This window comes from Chamaea fasciata, unplaced genomic scaffold (genome assembly GCF_029207755.1).
Source record: "Chamaea fasciata isolate MVZ Bird 193981 ecotype frontalis unplaced genomic scaffold, bChaFas1.0.hap1 SCAF_4, whole genome shotgun sequence".
Classification (NCBI taxonomy): Eukaryota; Metazoa; Chordata; class Aves; order Passeriformes; family Sylviidae; genus Chamaea; species Chamaea fasciata.
The window spans coordinates 19,515,869-19,534,746 of record NW_027094089.1 but is presented as its reverse complement, the minus strand read 5'-3'; the positions used below and the strand labels follow the sequence as shown (position 1 = coordinate 19,534,746).

The following is an 18,878-nucleotide window of genomic DNA, read 5'->3' as shown; positions in this document are numbered from 1 at the left end:
GGGAAGGATCACATTATGCCAGCCCAGTTTGCTCAGCACCCATTGCTGGCTGTAGCCAGAGCAGGATCCCTCTGCACCACCCTGCACACTCAGCCCCTGGGTATCTGCACTCCCCACGTCTGTGTTTAGTTGGAGGCTGGTTTGCCATGAACCAACACCAGTTTTTCACTCTAGATGTGTTCCTCTTGCCAGCTCCTGATGCCCACAGGCATCTCAGGGTTAAACTGCTTGCTCCAAATATGCTAACAGCACAAGCATGGATCTTACAAGATCTGCACCAAACTCTAATCTGTGTCATCAGCTGATGGTTGTAATCACTTTGAATACTTTTGAAAATCCTGCAAGCGACGTATGTGCTTCATAATGCACCTAAATTCCAGAGAAGGTTTAGATAGGATATTAGGAAAAAATTCTTCATTGAAAGGATGGCGGTGTTTAAAAAACTTGTAGATGTGGCACTGGGGAACATGGCTTAGTGGTGAACATGGGCAGTGTTGGGTTCATGGTTGGACTCAATGATCTTGGAGGACTTTTCCAACCTTAATGATTATACGATTCTTAACATATATGTTCTGCATCCAGGCATACATCCTCCAGCAGCAGCACAATGGAGGCAGCAATATCTGCTTTATACCCATGTGGCTGAAGAAGAGAGACCTGAGTTTGCCCAGGAGGTGTGAGGAATTGCTTAGTTGATTTCCTTGTAAAGTATTTCCATATACTTTGCTTCAAAATGCTAGATATAGACTTACAGAATGGTTTTAGTTGGAAAGAGTGCTGTAAAATTCATCTAAAACAACTTCTCTGCAATCAGCACGGACATCTTCAACTAGGTCAGGTTGCTCAGAGCCCCATCCAACCTGGCCTGGAATGTTTCCCGGAAGGGTGCATCAACCACCTCTCTGGGCAACTTCTGTCAGTGTGTTACAAACTTCATTGCAAAAAACTTCTTTGTTGTATCAATCTAAGCTTAGTTTAAAATCATTACCCTTTGTCGTATTGCAATAGGCCCTGCTAGGGGGTTCCTCTACAGCTCTCTTGTAGCACTTTTAGGTACTGAAAGGTGCTCTAAGATCTCACTGAAGCTTTCTCATCTGCCAGCTGAACCAGCCTCCTCCCTCAGCTTGTCTTCACAGGAGAGGTGCTGCCCTCTGACCATCTCCATGTCCCTGACAAAACCAAAGCTGGACCTACCTGTGCTGAGAAGCCAGAGAAGAAGCCATACCAGAAATGCACCAAGGTGAAGGCAAAATTCTTATAGAAGAAGTACTTGAGGAACTTGCACATGCGGATGTAGGACCAGCGTCCGTGGACTAAGAGCAGGCGCTGCAGGTAGCGGAACTGTGCGAAGGAGAAGTCACTGGACAGGACCGCCTGCATCCCCTCCTGGCCACTGATGCCGACCCCAATGTGGGCAGCTGTGACAAGAGGGTTGATCACGTCATTACACTCAGAGTTTTCACTACCCCATTTTTTAAATTTGTTAATTCCCTTCTAAATTTTAATTTAGCTTTCATAAAAAGTTAGAATGAAAAGTTATTAAAAAATAAAAAAAAATTTGGTGCACTAGTTGTTTCAGCATCACTATGATTTTGGCTCTGTCATACAGTTCCCTTAAATGGGTTTTTATTATTTGAATTAAATTATAGGTTCAGTGACAGTTTATGGTTTTTTTCTGAATGCTTTCCAGCAGCACAAATACTGTTGTTCATAACAGTTGCTGTTATGAAACAATAACTTTAATTTATATTGACATGTGACTTTTATTTATATGCGTGCATGTCCTTCTAGCAGCCTTAAAGCATCATCCCAGACAGGCAAAATCTTCAAACCATTTTAAAGTTTCTCAGACACTGTGCTAAAAGGCAGACTGTAGCCTTTTTACATTTTCTGGGCTTTATTAGTTCAATCAAATAATTAGATGGAAGAGTCACATATTTTTTTAATAGCAACTTGCGTTTATTAAACATGGACATAAGTTTAATGTGGCAGCTAATTATACAGCTTTAACTAATGAACACAATCTTAATGGCTGAAGGTTGGCTAAATTCAGAGGTTTCCACTGAACTGAGCTGATAAAATCCCAAAGTCTCAATTCTCTTGCGGGGGGAGTGGGTTAGTTTCTAATTATTATGTACCCTTTAACTTTCTTCTCCTTTCTTTGCTGACTGCCTGACTTATCTCCCTTGAAGCTCTCTATTTAGCCTTTTCTTTCTTAATTAAAAGGCTCCAGTTAATCAATTCTTGCAAATTAACACAAGGAAGATTAGCAATAAGTCTTTCTGAATAATCTTAATTTAATTATGCCTAGTTAGGACTTTTTTTCATAAATTCACTGAGGTAATGCAGCATGAAATGACGCTCAAGGATGGAGAGGCTTGGAAGCCCATCATCTGTAACTCAACGGAGATAATTAACAAACAGCCCTAACACAAGGAAATGCTGAAAAAAGCACCCCACGTAATATTATACAGAATATTTACAGGCACAAAGATTTTATGTCTACTTTGAGTTATGCTCTATGATATAAACTGTTATATACATTGCCCTTGTGATGGTGGCCGTGCAGACACATGGATTGACACATCACAGCCCTTGTGGGCTTTTCATCAAATCATACTCATTTAGCTGGGAAAAGACCTGGAAGATCACCAAGACCAACCATTTTGTCCATTCTAAGGTAGAAACAGAAAAATAGGGACTTGATGCAACCTTAGCTCCTGAAAGAGCCCACTGTGACCCAGAGGGCAGGAGACACAACTAACCTGTAGTGTGTGAGAGTGGTCTGTAGAGATCTGCCAAAATTTGGGACACAGACACTTGTTTCTACAAAGAGGGTGGTACAGGAGGCACTCAGATATGTGTTCCTGTGGCTAGCCCATCTCAGAGAGAAAATACCTGAGTCAGTCTGCTACAGCATGCTGGCTCTTGGCCATCACTCACTTTTGATCATGCTGACATCATTGGCACCATCTCCAATTGCAAGGGTCACAGCCTTCTTGTACTTTTTCACCAGCTCCACCACCTGGGCCTTCTGCAGGGGAGTCACCCGGCAGCAGATCACCACTTTGCACATGCAGGCAGTTCTCACAAGCTCCAGCTCCAGGTTCCCTTCCAGCGCATAAGCCTGGAAAGGAGGAAAGGGAGTGTTCAGGGCAGGCTTGCAGAAGCTCCTGGCATGACAAAGAGGATGCAGTGAGGTGGCCATGACAGCTGAGCCAGACTCTTACACTCATGGGGGTGAATCCATCCACCCAGTCAGAGGGAGCATCCACACTGCACATCATGCCATGCACCCTACACCTACAAGCTTGTACTTTGGGTGCACCACATCTCGATATGCACCACAGCTGGGTATGCACCACAGCTGGGTGTGAACAACAGCGGGGCATGCACAGCAGCTGCCCTGGCTGATGTAACCTGACAGAGGGCAGAAGTGTCAAACACCAAGAGCAGGAAGCTGCTGCAGGGCCTGAGACAACCATGTGTATCTCCATGTGAGATAGCCTTTGCTAATCCCTACTGGATTATTGTTTAATCTCTGGGAGATAAATAGGAAAAATTTCAATTCATTAAGTGCTTAATTAAAAAAACCCACATGTAAAAAGTTAAGCTCAGGCGGGCATGACAAAGCAAAACACAAAACTAGGGAAAAGGCTGCTTTACTCTGTGTGCTGACCTTTTAAATCAGTTATTTCTATTTGAGAAGCACTGAGATAATTGGATGTCTAGTCACCCCTCCAGCTCTGCATGAGGAGGAGGGAGCAGTGTGAGCTTTTCATATTTCTTTCAGATCATCCTTTTTGGCTCTGTTCTTTGTTGTCTCTTTTTAGCAGACATGTACGGAAGGAATCTACAAGGCTCACTCCTGCACAGAGCCATTAGAGCAGGCCCACTGCCCTGTCTGTGTAAGGCAGACAGTCCTTACATCACGTATTCTTTCTTTTTGAAACAGAGCTGTGAGTCACCAGTGTCCCCTTTTTCCTCTGTCATGGCAGCAGGCTTGCTCAACAAAAGACCTTTTCATGGTTCAACCTGAGTACTGCTGGTCAGTGCAGTCAGAGATGGCTTTTGCCTCAACATCCTTGCTGCACAGCACCAGCAAAACGTTATCATGTTGTATATTAATGGTGCAACCGCATACAAATCAACTGGCATGATGATGCCATTAAGGATGCTGACAAGTTTCTGTTCACTGCTTTGTTCAGGCAACACCAGATGTGTGCATAGCCCAGCACTGCCCTCCCACCCCTCTGCAGGCAAGGATAGAGCACTGAGCAGGTGCTGTGTGTGGGACAGTATCAACACTGCTACTGCTGTTCAAGCTCATAGAAATAAATAAATGACATCTAGATTTGTCTATACTGTCCCTGTGGTCCCCACCGAGGAGAAAGCCATAATCTTGGTGAAACTCATTATGTCTAATCTACTGGCTGCTCCCACACAGCCCAAATATGAGTTTCTTTGTGTGGGACATATCCCCTTGCCAAGGTGTTGGTGAGTGTGTGTTTTTCCAGGAAGATAAAGAAAGCATTGCCATCACTGCCTGTGGAGTTCTGGTAGCAGAGCACTCAGGGTCTGTGCTGCAGGCTGAAGGGATGGAGTAGGAACAGGCAAGGGGCTTCCAGCTGATGTCCATGCAAGGCACATGGACCAAACCTGACAGACCTCTTGTCTGCCTTGCAATGGGAATCTAAAGGGGATTATGGCCCTGGAGGTAGTGAGTGTAAAAGAAGAAGAAAGCATACTAGGCACTGTCTGAGTGTTTGGGGTCTGTATACATGCGCACGAGCCAAAAGTAGAGAAAGATGGGAGTTTCTTAATAGTAATTTTCTGGGCTGATGTAGAGCTGGGAGTGAAAATTTCTGGGCTGTCATTAAGAAAGGTAGCAACCACAGGGAACAGAAGCACCTTGTTTCTAGAAAGCAGCACCTCCCTAAATTTTCTATATATGTTTATTTGCTTTCACTGAGATCTGGGAAAGTAAAATACAACAGATAAAGAAATCTGACATAAATTAAGCCTTCCTCACAGACAGGTTTGAATTGATCTAAATTGTTTTTTCTTTCCTCTAACTGGTTCTAAAAAATTTCCTAATATAGATTATTTATTGCAGAGTTTCACTGTTCTCACCAAGAAGACATTTCACCCAGAACTCTCTTATCTCAGTTTAATTCCTGTTAACAGGACATTTGTTTACCTGTGATAATTTGAAGAGTATTACCAAGACTGATCAGTATTCTCCAGGCTCAGAAATCCCAACTGACTCCGTTTCCCCCTATGTTTTCCAGACCATGCCTGACTCAGATTTCTTTGTACTCTCTCTCAGCATGATGTTACCTGCTCTCTTTCTAAGCAGTTAATGCAAACACTGAGCATCAAATAGATGCAGGATAACCCTCTGCAGATGACAGCTAGTTGTTGTTTTAGATCAACAGTGAGCCCTTCAGAGCCACGCTTCCCAAGCAGTCTTTTATCTGTCACTTAGCAATTTCATCTAGAGTGTATTGCTTCAGTTTGTAAGAACATCAGGGAAGAGAGTATCAATATATAAGTTGTGTCATAGATCTATATCCTATAATTTAAGCATATCTGCTTTCAGCTGTATTTAATAGAATATGTCCTTGGCATTGAAACACACGTCTTATGTTATCTTCTTGCTGCAAACACAAACCTGGTTATTTTTCTAGAATGTTTCCAGATATCAAATATGATCCAGCTACTCTATCCCTCTTGCTCACCAAAGATCAAGGCCAACTGTTCTCTGGTCCTGAAACATCTTTTGAAACACTGTCTGTCGCCTTTGATATCTCAAATAACCATAGAACCTAAACTTCAAGTGGAGGAAAAAAACCCCCTTGTCCTCTAAAGCTGAATTTTTAAAGCATTTTTCAGACTTCCATTATGTCTTGCAATAAGTTCTTCAGGGAGCTTATCCCTAGCAAGGCTCTGAACCTTCCTTACCAGGCTGTGGCCAGTGATAACCAGGCCGTACACCCCATTTGCTTGCTCGTCAGGTATAATTATTTGGTTTTTTGGAGATTTTTCAAACTGAATGTTGATTTCATCACTGTCCAGAAATGAATCTGGCTTCATCTTTTTTCTTGCATTCCTGAAAAAAAAAAAAAAAAAAAAAAAAAAAAAAAAAAAAAAAAAAGAAACCCAGGAAAATAATGAAAATCTTGCAAATACAAATACAGCTACACAAAGAGCAGCTTTGTGAAGACAAAAAAAAGAGAATGCTTCTCTTTGATAGTTCAGTCCAATTTTTACTGTTTCGCTAAAACAATATGCATTGTTTAGCTGCTGCTTCTGTCTGCACAGATCATCCACATTTCTGAAACTCTAACCAGTGTTGCTTAACTTCTGCTGATTTTAAGTCAAACAAACCATCTGAGTGTCACGAAGGATGGTATCCCAAAGGATATCCAATTTTTTGCATGTTGTCTGGCAGCCATCTACTCCAAGAGAAAAGGACTGCGAACCTTTCCATTATCCACTTTTACCTAAAAACCTATGTCTATAGAGGAGGTGAGGACAGAAAGTTCTCATATACTGCCAAAAGAAGTATCCAGACAAAGGACAGCAATGTGAATAAATGGCAACAGCAGTACAGCAATGGCATAGCTCAAACCAGGAGTCAAAGCCTTTGTGGATCAGGATCACTTGCTGGTCAGTTTCAGCTGATACTCCCTATCTGACTCTGCTTTCTTATACCTTTTTTTTAATTTGAGCTCTTGGATCAAGAAGCTTCAGCATTTACTCTCAGAGGAAATTTCTACATTGTGTTTAGCTTCTCGATCTTCCAGGGAGACAGCCCTCCTTATCTAAAGTCCCTGAATGAACTGCAAGAAAAGCCGACAGGGAAAAAGAAGGTGGAATGATACAAAATACAAATAGTGCTAGTGCACAGCACTGAAACTGTTTTTCAGCCATTTACCTCAGCTCATTCAGGACATCATCAGATGTGCTGCCTTCAATAATGAAAACATCTTCCATGTCATCATTCAGCAAGTTGCAGGAATAACCAATATTCATTGCTGTCTCTGGGAAAGATAAACCAGGAAGATAATCTATCTCAGCAGCCCCAAATTCACCCACTTCTGTGGCCTTTTTGTTCACATGACACAAGCTCTCTTTCTGACTTAAAAGAGATTGGAACCTTTCAGAGTAAACAGTAAGAGAGCCGGAAGAGTCACTTTGATGGATGTAGAAGCAAATTTGACTTCACAAGACCACAGGAAAAAATAAGTCTACCAAAATGAAAAAGCTTAAATCCTTTGACCAACATACTTGGAGCAATAAAAAACATTTGATGTTGACAAAAATTTTTTTCAGGATTTTTAACTTGCCCTCTCCTTGCTTCCAGAAAAGCCTCAAACCACAGCTCTGGAAAAGAATATGATATTTTGTCCATAAAGTTCTGAAAAAGATATTTTTGTATTTTATAGAAAAACTATTTGGAACACGACAAGATGAAATGTTTGATTTTTCTCAAAAATTCTCTGCTCATGTCTTGGATGAAATCATTTGCAAACACATTTGACCTCCCTGAAACACCATTGTTTCAGTGAAAATGCTATGTCTCCAGAAGAATTCACTGGAGTCAATTTGCTGTTCTTTCCACCTCCAAAAGCCTATGTTTCCTCTGTTTCTATTTGGGATGATAAGAGCCAGAAACTAACTGAAATGCACCCAACATCCACTTTAATATTAAAGTTTCTGGAAAGCAAGACAAGATTTTTTTCCACCTTCTTCACCTGAATGATCAACTGGATGAAGGTGACACCTTTTCACAGCTTATGTCAAGGACTATGGGATGCTTACTGTCACCTTTCCAAAGGCAAAGGATGCTGCCTTCACCTTGCTTCCACCCTCATGGCAGAAATTAAGGACAGGCATAAGCTACAGTCATCATACAGTCTAATTCCAGTTAGCTGAAATTTTGTATAGCTGGCAATGAAGCAAAGCCCTGTAAGTTTGTCCTCCGTGCAGTTTTCAAAGGATGAGAACACAGGTCTTAGGAGAACCACCCCACCAGTGGAGAAGAGAAGCATCCAAAGCTGTAGTGCCTTTACCTTGCTTATCTCCAGTGAGAACCCATATCTTGATGTTGGCTTTGGCAAGAGTCTCAATTGTCTGTGGGACTCCATCTTGTAGCTTGTCTTCTATAGCTGTGGCACCTAGCAGCTTAATAGAAATGGCAGGAAGCTGGTTAAGTCCTCCCACTGCTACCAAAGGAAAAAGTATTAAACCTAATTTTTCAAGCAAACACAAATGAAATCCCCAGGAATAAGGTTGTACTGATTGTCATTCTTCCTCAGCAAATTTACTGTACAGAGTACAGCCCTGATCCTGCAGATGTTCTGGGCTCTCATCCCCCCAGGCTCTGATGGATTATGAATATGTATGAAAAAAATTTGCAAGAATGTTTGCAGAGCTACAGGTCTGTGTTTTTCCATGTGTTCCCCTCACAGCAGATAGAGCTTTAATAGAGGGATAAAGACATTGTGGATCCATGTTCCCAAACTTCCTCTGGTGTGGAACTTGAACCCAGCTGTGCTGTACTGCAGGTGTCACATGGCTGCTAAACATCTTCTCCAGCTCTTAACAGACCTGTCCCCATCCCTGGTCCATACCGTCACACAGCAATGCCAGACTGCTCAGGACACAAACCTTCTTTTTTTTTTTTTTTTAAGTTACTGCTTTTTCTGCTATTTGGAGATAGTTGGTGACTTTAACCTATTGTAAAAGGGATGTGGAGGTTTCAGTGCTACCTTGGGTTTCACTGCTACCACCTAGCTCTTGCTGCTTGAAGATTAAAGTCAGAGGTTGGCTTAAAACCTGGGATCCCTTTTGGCATCCTGGGATGGCCATCATATATCAGCCATGAACATTATCAATCTAGGTAAGAGCTCTGATGGAACTCCCCTACAGGGTCCTCAAAACTGTACAACCCCTGTTTTACTGTAGTCCCTGATCCAGCTGGATAGACTATACTACGGCTTCCAAAGGCCAGCATTTTCTCAGCTCACACTTGCTTCTTCCCTGAGCCCTGCTGGCATTCTGAACGTACAGCTAATGGAAGGAGCAAAGGTCTCTGCCAGGATTTCCAGGGTTTCAAGAAAGCACTGCCACAAGTGCAAAAGCTGGATTGCTTCTCCTCAGATCACACACATGCTTTTCATTCGTTATTCATGGCTCTAAAACACAGGCAAATCCTCCAGGGCATTTAAAAACTGTAACAACACTGGGGGAGAGAAGAATGACTTGAAGATCACAGTTTAGCTCTATTTCAAATTGACACAAACATGTTCTTGGATAACATCTACCCATCCTGCCCAGGGCTGGAAGAACAAAGGAGACACTCTCAGGGGCACTGGGAATTATTCACTGCCTGCCATTTCAAAGGCTGGAAAATAAATCAGCCATTTGCACATACAAAGGATAGCTATGAAATATTTGTGTCCACATTATCTACTGCAGGCTCTGGTGTGTCACTTCATCACAAGAAAGCTACTCTGACACCCACGTGAGTTAAAATAAAACCATTCCTCTGCAGTGGTGGCTGACACCCCAGTTACGGGCTCCTGATGGAGGTGCCAGTGAACATCCAGGGCTGCCATGTTCTGACCTGCTCCTGTCACACAGCCCACTGAGCTGTTTGCAGAGCAGTGTTTACCAAAGTCATACTGAGCTGTTTATTGACAAACCACCACCCTCGCTGCCACCCCCAGAGCATGGCCCAGATTCCCTAAATTACCAACCATTAGGTCTTTTTCAATCTCTTCATATAACTCTGACAGTTTGTCTTCCCGTCCTTCCAAGGCAGTGCTTGCTTCATGGTGACGCGTGATCCAATCCTGAAAGTAGTCTTCTTCCAAGCTTTTATAGGCCACCACGAGTGTCCTCAGGCCTTCTCCAGCAAACTCCTGCAAGACAGTGGTAAGGCGGAAAGGTCCAAGAGCAGTCTGGTCACCTGGGCTTACAAAGACCCTCAGAATGCAGACTGGTAAAAGTGTCTTGGTAAAGTTTGCAGAAGAAAGGTGAAAAACAACACCTTAGGCCACAAACATTGGGGCATTTTTAAATAGCAATCCTAAAACACTTTATCATTGCCATCCATGGTCCTTAGGAAAAAAACACTCAAAAGGGCATTCTGGCTCTAAAGCTTTACACTAACCAGGCATTTATTTCCCAGGCTTGTATTTCTCAACAAGAGGTCCAGAACGGTGAGACCTAAATAAACACTGAACACAACCTCAAATTTTGGATGTGGGTTCAATATTTTCAGGGTGTGAATTCTGGCTGAAATGCACAGCATGAGCACACCTAGTCATGGCGTCTTAGCAAGTCCCTGTAACTGTGCTTTCTGATGGGCAATGTGGAGCTCAGTGTTTGGTGGAACAGCAAAGATGCATTTGTGAAATGCATCTCTGGGAGGTGTTTCCCCAGGCTTGAAGTAAAGGTGCTTCAGAAACAGGTCACAGGTCTTCTAAATGTCCTGCATTGGATTTGCCATCTTTGTCCATATTACAGAATCATAGAATGACAGAATGTCTTGGGTTGGCAGGGACCTTAAAGATCATCTCATTCCAACCACCATGCCATGGACAGGGGACACTTTCCACTAGACCAGGTTGCTCAGAGCCCCATCCAACTCAGCCTTGAACGCTTCCAGGGATGCAGCACCTGCATCTTCTCTGGACAATCTGTTCCAGTGTCTCATCACCCTCACAGTAATGAAATTCATCCTAATATTTAATCTAAATCTACTGTCTTTCAGTTTAAAGCCATTAACCCTTGTTTTATCACTACATGCTCTTGCAAAAAGTCCCTCTCCAGCAGTCTTGTAGCCCCTTCATGTTCTAGAAGGTGTTATAAGGTCTTCCTAGAGCCTTCTCTTCTCCAGGCTGAACAAACCCAAATCTCCCAGTTACAGGAGAGGTGCTCCAGCCCTCTGATCATCTTCATAGCCACAGACTCACTCCAATAGGTCCATGTCCTTCTTATGTTGAGGATCCCAGAGCTGGACAGTCTTCCAGGTAAGGTCTCACAAGACCAGAGCAGGAGGACAGAATTACCTCCCTCAATCTGCTGACTGTCCTGGAGCAGTTCAAATGGTGCCTGGTACTCATGCATAGGCAACTAATTTGAGACCTAAGGCCATAGAAATTTATTTGTTTCTCTATTCCATAACTTAAAATTGGTGCTTAAGTGCTGTTTCTAAAATCTGGGGTTTTTTTCCTGAAGACAAAGCTTGGAGGAAAGGAAAACATCAAATGCAGAGATGTTGTTGAGACGGAAGCTCTTACATTCAGGTGTTCTGTGGTCTCCCCTTTGAGAAAGTTGCAAGATGGATGAAGCAGTTCATAAAGAATGGTGTCAGCTCCCTTGCAGTACAACATCAAGTCACCTTCTGGACTCCGCACTGTGAGGAGGAGAAAAAAAAATGCTACAAATCCCAGACTGAGTCTTTTGGGGTACAAAGCCCTTCCAACAAAACCAAGAACAATTTCTACAGGTGTCTGAATTTCCCCAGGTTTTGGCAAACAACCAGGAATCAAGACAAGCTCTGCTTAGAAAAGAAGAGAGTGCATTGGTCTGAGCAGACACTATGTTGTGCCTACAGGCAGATCTTCACTCAAAAGTTAACAACAACTTGTTTTTAGGGAACTGATCCTACTTCTCCTATTTTGCTACCAGTAAACTGTAACTACAATTACAATATTCCTGAAATATTAGAGCATGTTGGAGTGTTAATAAAGGCTGCAAAAAGTTTCTTGAATAATTTCTCAATTTTATGTTTGGGAAAGTGGGTTTCTCAATTCATTCTTGCTTTCTCCTTTCCTACTTCCTCAAATTTCACTGATAATTTAAAAGCTGATTGGAAGAAAGGTCTTTCCCTCATTGTAATGAGGGGAGCAAGCTAAGTGAAAAGCTTAGTGTCTTTAGGAGGCTGGCTTGCATCACTGTGGTCCAGATGTTGAGATTTCTCCCACCTGCCTCCTTTAAGTATTTTTCTGGCACTGTAGCTGTGTAATTATAAAGTCAAGGCAGCCCATCTCAGGTCCCTCAGAAATAAATGTTATTCAGAGCATATTGCAAAGGAGTTCTCCTAGAAAAATGCATCATAGCAGAATGAGGGACAGCTCCAGAACCTAAAAAGTCAGAAATGAAAGAAAGCTACAAAAGGAACATACCAATCACAGACATTCGCTTGCGAACATTGTTGAAATCAAGAATAGCCAGAAGTTTGTAGACTTTTGTTTCTCCCATTTCCACAACAGTGATGGTCTCCGGTGTGCGGGCCCGGAACACAAATCCAAAGTTTCTAGCAGCAGTGACTAGGGCTCCCTCATCAGGAGATTGTGCTTGATACACCAAGTTACCTGACATGCAAGAAAGAAAATGTAATGTGGCTTCTGACTTATTTCTGGGCTAGAAAAATTACAAAATCTAGGACATAATATAGCAGTTATTCCTTTGCTTTTCTGTCTACCCACAGATGTGCAGCACTAAAAAGCACCTTATGTCCACACATCTCCATCAAGTCCCACCAACCCATCCTCCAAGACAGTGCAAGAGGTTCCCTGAATTCTTTTGGCGATTTCAGTCACTTTGTAGTCTAACATCCCACTGAGAGGACAAATTCCTTGGGTTTAGCACCTTTTAGTTAGATCTGCATATATTTTTCTGATCAGTATTTTCACTTTATACCTGTCAATTAATTCTAGCCTTTAAAGCATAGCTTTCATCCTGTCTGGGATTTGAGGAGGCTGACCTAGTAGCTGTGGAAACACTGGGTGAGAGGAGCTAATGAGTCTCCAGTAGATAGGTGCTCTATGTTCTTTGCTTTTGGGGACTAGGAGCAGAGTAGAGAGAGAGCGGGGCAAGCCTCTGCCACCTCAGGGAAGCTGTGGCACCTGCAATTTCAGCACTCCAGAGATGTGGTGTTTGCAGTAGTGTCAGCTCCACCACAGGAACACACAGGGAGTGGAGGCCCTTTCTCTTCCCATGTGACACCTCCAAAGACACTGATTTATGTGTAGCCATACACTACAGAAAATCACCAGGGAGCCAAAAGGACCAATAACAGCTTCTGTGGAGAGAAGACATGCTGTGGTGCGAATGAACATAACCACTCATTCCAGTGCCTTCAACAGTCCTCACCTTCCTTCTTCTCCTCTGGCATCACCGTGTGGCAAAGTGAGAGCAGACGGAAGAACCTGTGTGTCGGGACATCATTCAGCTTCACGGCTTCAACCAGGCTGTGGTCATAGAAGGCAAACTTTGGGTCGGCTAATGGGTTGTATGAGAAATCAACTTTCTCTGTGTTCTGAAAAAAACATGGCTTGGTATTACTTGTTGAGCTCTCACATGGCTGTACACCAATGCCTGCCCAACACAGCCCCTCTCTCCTCACATTTACGAAGGGCCCTATTCTGCAGGGCTGGCTGCTCATGACAGAGATCAGTGGATCTAAGGAAGTGGGAGATCATGAAAGGTATATAATCATGGGACGGGACAGGCCGAGAACCAATTAGCTCAACTGACTCTCTGAGCGGTAGCTAATGCTCCAACAGGATCCCTGCCAATGGATGCCTACAGCAAAGAAGTGCCTGCCTTTAGCACGCCTGCTTGCATCATGCAAATGATGTCAAAGGCTGCCTGTGACAGTGGAATGCAGAAGCCCAGTTTAAAACAACTCAAAAGTCTGTCTTATCTGCCATGTTCTCCCAAAGCCAGAAAAAAATCCTGATATGGGAAAAATAGGACAGACAGGTGTCATAAAGATTAAACTCCACAGGCACTGCCCATTTTGTCAGAAAACAAGGAGCCCCAGCAGAGTGGAACACATTGGAGAAATGTCCAGAAGCTCACCCCATGATGAGGAGGTCAAGGAGCAAGGGACTGCCAAGCCTGCCTCAGACAATTCTGACTCCCACCCCATCCCTGATGAGCTCAGAGTTTCCAGGACGGGAATCATCCTTTTGACCTCTCCACACTGACATTTAGCACTCAGTCCAAGAGCACAGACCAACCCCTCCCACATTTGTCTGCACAGCAAGGTCCAGGCACAGCAACATCATGGATGTGTAGGCAGCAGGACTCTGCTCCAGAGAGTGTCATGAGCAGCAGGGTGGGGTGGACACTTGGCAGGAGTCCAGTATGTGTCACCAAGCAAGGCTGACACAGAGAGGGCAGGCTGGAGGCACAATACTCAGCACAAACAGCCTGTTTCAGTGGGCAATTTAAGTTCTAAATGGACCGGAAATGAATCATTGGAATGAGCAGTGGGATTTTCATCATCTTGCTGTTATTTGGATTACTGCATGCAGCTTTCAGACATTTTAGAAATGCAGACACATACGTTTGTGCCAGCAAGCAGAGGCTGAAGAAAAATGTAGAAATGACACATTTTTACACTTTCTGAAGTCCAGACATTAGAGGAATTTGACAGTGACCTCGTAATTGGTATGAACTGCTCTCACTAATTCCTTGCTAAAGCTTTAACTAACTACCAAGGTTGATAACATTCACCAATGTCCAAGTCTCCAACAAATACCAATGGTCGAGTGTTCAAGAGAAGCTGTGCATGCACCAGGATGGCAGGTGAAGCAGAGAGGACAGTGGGCCGTTCCCAACCTGCAGGTTTAACCCAGGGTTACTGGAAGGGAACTTTACTCTGGGAATTCTCTGACATCCAGAGGAACACACATCTCTGTTGTCAGCATCAAGAGCATCACCTCTTGCATGGTCAAGAACATAAGCTATGTAGAGGGGTGTCCACTGGTACTTATCCAGGCCCACTGAAAGCATAGATCCTGATAGCACTTGAGTACTTACCTCATTTATTTCTATCCTTTGCCCAGACATATCATACACATCACCTGCAAGCAAGAAAGATTAAATTATAGCCACAAAATGCGGGTAAGTGCAGTCTCTGAGACACAAAATTGGGTAAAGCATTTCTAAGCTAGAAACTATTTTAAAAGTTTCAGTACATTGATATGGGCACTGATGACAATCAGTTTCTATGTTGGTCCATGACAAAATCTGGAGAATGATAGATGCTTAAACACAAAGCAGTTACCATAAAAGTGACTGGGTTCTGAGTAAAGAAGACATGTCTTGAGCTGGACACAGAGACAGGGTTTCTAGTGCTAGGTAAGAAATGAAAGTGCTTCCAGGGGATGACTTCTCTTGTGCCTTCTCCTTCAAAATCCAGCTCCTGGATCCTACTATTTGCAGCAGTCCCTGGACACCCTCAGAAAAAGGAGTTTTCAAAGGCCATTTTTCCCATATCTAGGTAGCAAGACTGCCCTATTGATTCTCCCTGAATGGATGATCTGGTCATAGAAATTGAAGACATGTCATCTCCAAGAAATACTACTAGAACTTCTTGGAGAAAAGTTTCACTGGGAAGGTCTGAACTGTGCAGAGGCCAGCCAGTCCGAATACTTCATTGAAATAAGATTAAAATGCAATTAATTACAGGAATGATTGACTCATGTTTGTACCAGCAGGCTCAATTGTTACCAAAGCAAACTGTAGTGCTGGTATACCTTCATAAAGGCCCCAGGAGTGTAAATGAAAGACAGTAAACACCTCTCCTGAGAACCTATGCATCAGCTGATTCTCTGGAATCATAGCCAAGAGGCTTTTGTACATCTCCTTCCCTTAAGTCTCCAGAGGAGAGCAGAACTAAATCATCCTTTCTGGCATTGCTTTCCTGAATGTCCCTGAACAGCAGTGAAGTACTGAGCTAGGAACAAGCTAACCATTTAGAAAACTACACACAATAGATTGTTTGCCTTCTTTGCATGTATTTCCCATTCATTTTTTGAACCCTTACCCTATATCAGTGTTGGTGGTGACATCTGCTTCAGGAAAGTCAATTAAGGACACTTGATAGGAGAGGTTTCAAACTGTTTAGCAGTATTAATGTTAGATATCCTAGTAACACTGTTTGAGATAAGGGGATCTTCAAATATGCACAGATTGATAGGGAGAAATAACTTATTTTATTAGGTCAGCTGATAACACTGACAAAACATGCAAACTTTCTGGCACAGTAGTGCATCAGCAGGTCTGACATAGGCAAAGCAAGCATCCATATACAAATAAGCAGTGACTAATTTCTCTGGGGCATCTAATGATGTTAATCAATTAGGCAGTTTGCAAAGTGCTAGCACCTCTTGAGCAGCATGAGGAAAACTGCCTGGAGCCATAGCATGAACAAGCCTTTTAAATCAATGACTTCTAGGATGTAACAGCTAACAACTCATGTTTCCCATTTTGTCCAACCTCCTACAAACTTTTCTCTCTTCTGGAAGGTGAAGAATGTCAGGTGTAAAGACAAAGACCAGGTCATTGACTAGTCTAACTACCTGAAAAGGATGTGGAAGATCACTGCTTATGTCATGAGAAATTGCTGAGAGACAACAATCTGAGAAGCTGACAAAATTTGCAGATGTGCCCCATGAGGGATGGCTGATTTTGTAAGTGATTAGAAGGGAGTGAGTTATTTGAGTTACATGATATGTTTTGCAAGATTAGCAATACCTGGCTAACCATGCCAATAATACCAAAAAAGCTGTGTTTATCTAACTAGTGATATCAGAAAAAAACCCCAAATTTGAATACAGATGTTGTAAATCTGGAACAAATGAGGAGAAACTAACAGTTGTTGGTTCTTTAGCTGGGATAATACTGAGGCAGAAAAAGGAGGTAAAAGAGTGAGAAAAAAAAGGGAAACAATTAATGCATGGCAAGGGATGCAATCAGGCTGTCCACACATCCCTGATGGGCAGCATTACACTTGATCACTACAGTTCCTTACGTGGCTTCTGGATATCAGTATCCTTCTGGATATCAGATTTAGTCTCTGTGGATGAAGAAGCACGCACTGAAGAAAACCCAGAGAGTAAGACAAACATACCATAGGATTTGCCATTGATGGAGCACTTGTTGAAACACATGATGTTCTGGGTGAGAGTTCCTGTTTTGTCTGAGAAGATGTACTTGATCTGCCCCAGCTCTTCGTTGAGTGTAGTGGTTCGAGCCTGAGCTGGCGTGTCATTCAGTGGGTAATACATTTTACGGTCCCAGTCAATGTAGAAACTGTTACCCAAGCGTATAATCTCCACACTAATGAAACAGAAAGAGACGGTGATGGAATATTCATTAGCTTAAGGGACTATCTCTTTATCTTTAGCACCACCATTATCAATAGCAATTAGAAGACAACTTTGAAGGTAATGACAGGTTGAACTCATCTGTCCTTAGGTGGCCTGTGGTAAGGGATGCTGAAGCAAGGCTCACTGAAATGATCTGCTATGTTTGCTAAGCAAATTAATTTCCTTTGTTTATACAGCAGTACCTTATAAAACTACTTGGAAAGTTTCAGAAGTTTTTGGACTGAGAAGTGAGGCAGGAGCAATGTGTTTCAGTAAGTGTTGTTTCAGGAAATGGTTTCCAGCAGAGCTGTGGGCTGGGCTGAGCCCAGTGCCAGGGGATGAGCACAACAGTGACTCAAACAACAGAGAGCTCCACAACAAGAGAGCCATTGTGTCACTCAGTACAACCAAAAGAGTGGCTTCAGCTTGCAGATGCCATGAATTTCCACCTTGCTGGTGACATACTGAACAGGTATGGAACTCATTTCTCATGTTTACCAACACAAAAGAGAGTCTCAGTAGCAAAGCTGACTGAAGGTAGGTATAATGATAAATTAAACAGGACTATGCAGTCTTTACCCTAGCCCCAAATTTTGAGAGCACAGACACATTGCCTAGCTGTCACTCCTATTTGTCTTTCACCAACAATCAACATAGCTCTGCATTGTCTGGGAAGAGATAGCACTCTCAGCTGCTCATATAGCATCAAGTATTTCAACCTAATTGCACCTACTTACCTGGTAATCCTCACACAGTCCTGAAGCCACCTTGAAGAACAGGCCATTAGCATCTTGCTAACAGTGGCAGGCTTCCAGCTCCCCTCTTATAGCATCCTACACACCTACAGCTCCCCTTTAACTGCAGAATCATCCTCTCCTCTTACAGGGCTCACTGCTGTCCCTACTCCAGCCCTGATAAATCCTTCTGAAGCCAGCAGAAACAAGTAAAGTGTCACTGTGGTTGTGTAGGAGCATCCATGATGGGGCTGTGTCAGGTTTTAAGGAAAATGCTGCTAAAGCAAAACCTAAATCTCTCCTAAGATCAAAAGTGAAAGGAGCTTCCGGCACGTACCTGACATAGAGTGAAATAGGTACCACTGTGTTTAGAATGATCACGTATGACCAGAACATGAGGAAGCCGGAGTAGGAGGCAGAGTTGACACCCTCTGCCCAGGGCAGATAGACCTGGAAGTAGTAGCCCTTATCATGCTCCCAGATACCATTGCCAATGGCTAGGATGAGACACATCAGTGCTAAAAATGCAAAGATCTGGAAAAAAAAAATTGAAAAACAAACCAAACAAATCAAACCCAAACAAAATGTATTGTATTTTAGAAACAAGGAATTTATTATGCACAGGTTAATCAGAAGACCTAATGGGATAGGGTTGGATACCCTGAATCATAGAAAAATGTGCCGAGGGATGAAAAGGAAAAAACTGTAAAATTATGATATTTTCACCTCAAGGACAAAACTACACAATGCAGAGTCTGGCAACTTGGAATTAAAAGTGCTCAAACAGCTGGGGATTTAAGTCCCAAGCAGACATCTCAGCTAGGGTGGTTGCAGCAGTCTGCTGCAGAACACCTAATCTCATTAGAGGAGAGTTGAGCTGAGGGTCCTCAAATATCTGGTGGCACACTTGAGAATAGAAACTGCCTGGAGGACTTTACTTTGCTATTTGCCATAGGTACCA

At 42.9% G+C, this 18,878-nt stretch overlaps 1 protein-coding gene across 1 annotated transcript in view; it reads right to left on the bottom strand.

Annotated features, from left to right (window-relative positions):
• The window catches only part of LOC136288149 (phospholipid-transporting ATPase FetA-like), a 79,651-nt gene that overhangs the window by 9,694 nt on the left and 51,079 nt on the right, over positions 1 to 18,878 (bottom strand). Inside the window, exons 12-23 of the mRNA XM_066180977.1 lie at positions 18,255 to 18,451; positions 16,946 to 17,154; positions 14,851 to 14,894; positions 13,174 to 13,339; positions 12,204 to 12,392; positions 11,316 to 11,431; positions 9,768 to 9,932; positions 8,079 to 8,190; positions 6,941 to 7,046; positions 5,965 to 6,112; positions 2,944 to 3,127; positions 1,195 to 1,418 (exon numbers count right to left, since the gene is read on the bottom strand). Coding sequence (XP_066037074.1) covers positions 1,195 to 1,418; positions 2,944 to 3,127; positions 5,965 to 6,112; positions 6,941 to 7,046; positions 8,079 to 8,190; positions 9,768 to 9,932; positions 11,316 to 11,431; positions 12,204 to 12,392; positions 13,174 to 13,339; positions 14,851 to 14,894; positions 16,946 to 17,154; positions 18,255 to 18,451 — 1,860 coding nt within the window. The remainder of the gene's footprint in view (positions 1 to 1,194; positions 1,419 to 2,943; positions 3,128 to 5,964; positions 6,113 to 6,940; positions 7,047 to 8,078; positions 8,191 to 9,767; positions 9,933 to 11,315; positions 11,432 to 12,203; positions 12,393 to 13,173; positions 13,340 to 14,850; positions 14,895 to 16,945; positions 17,155 to 18,254; positions 18,452 to 18,878) is intronic.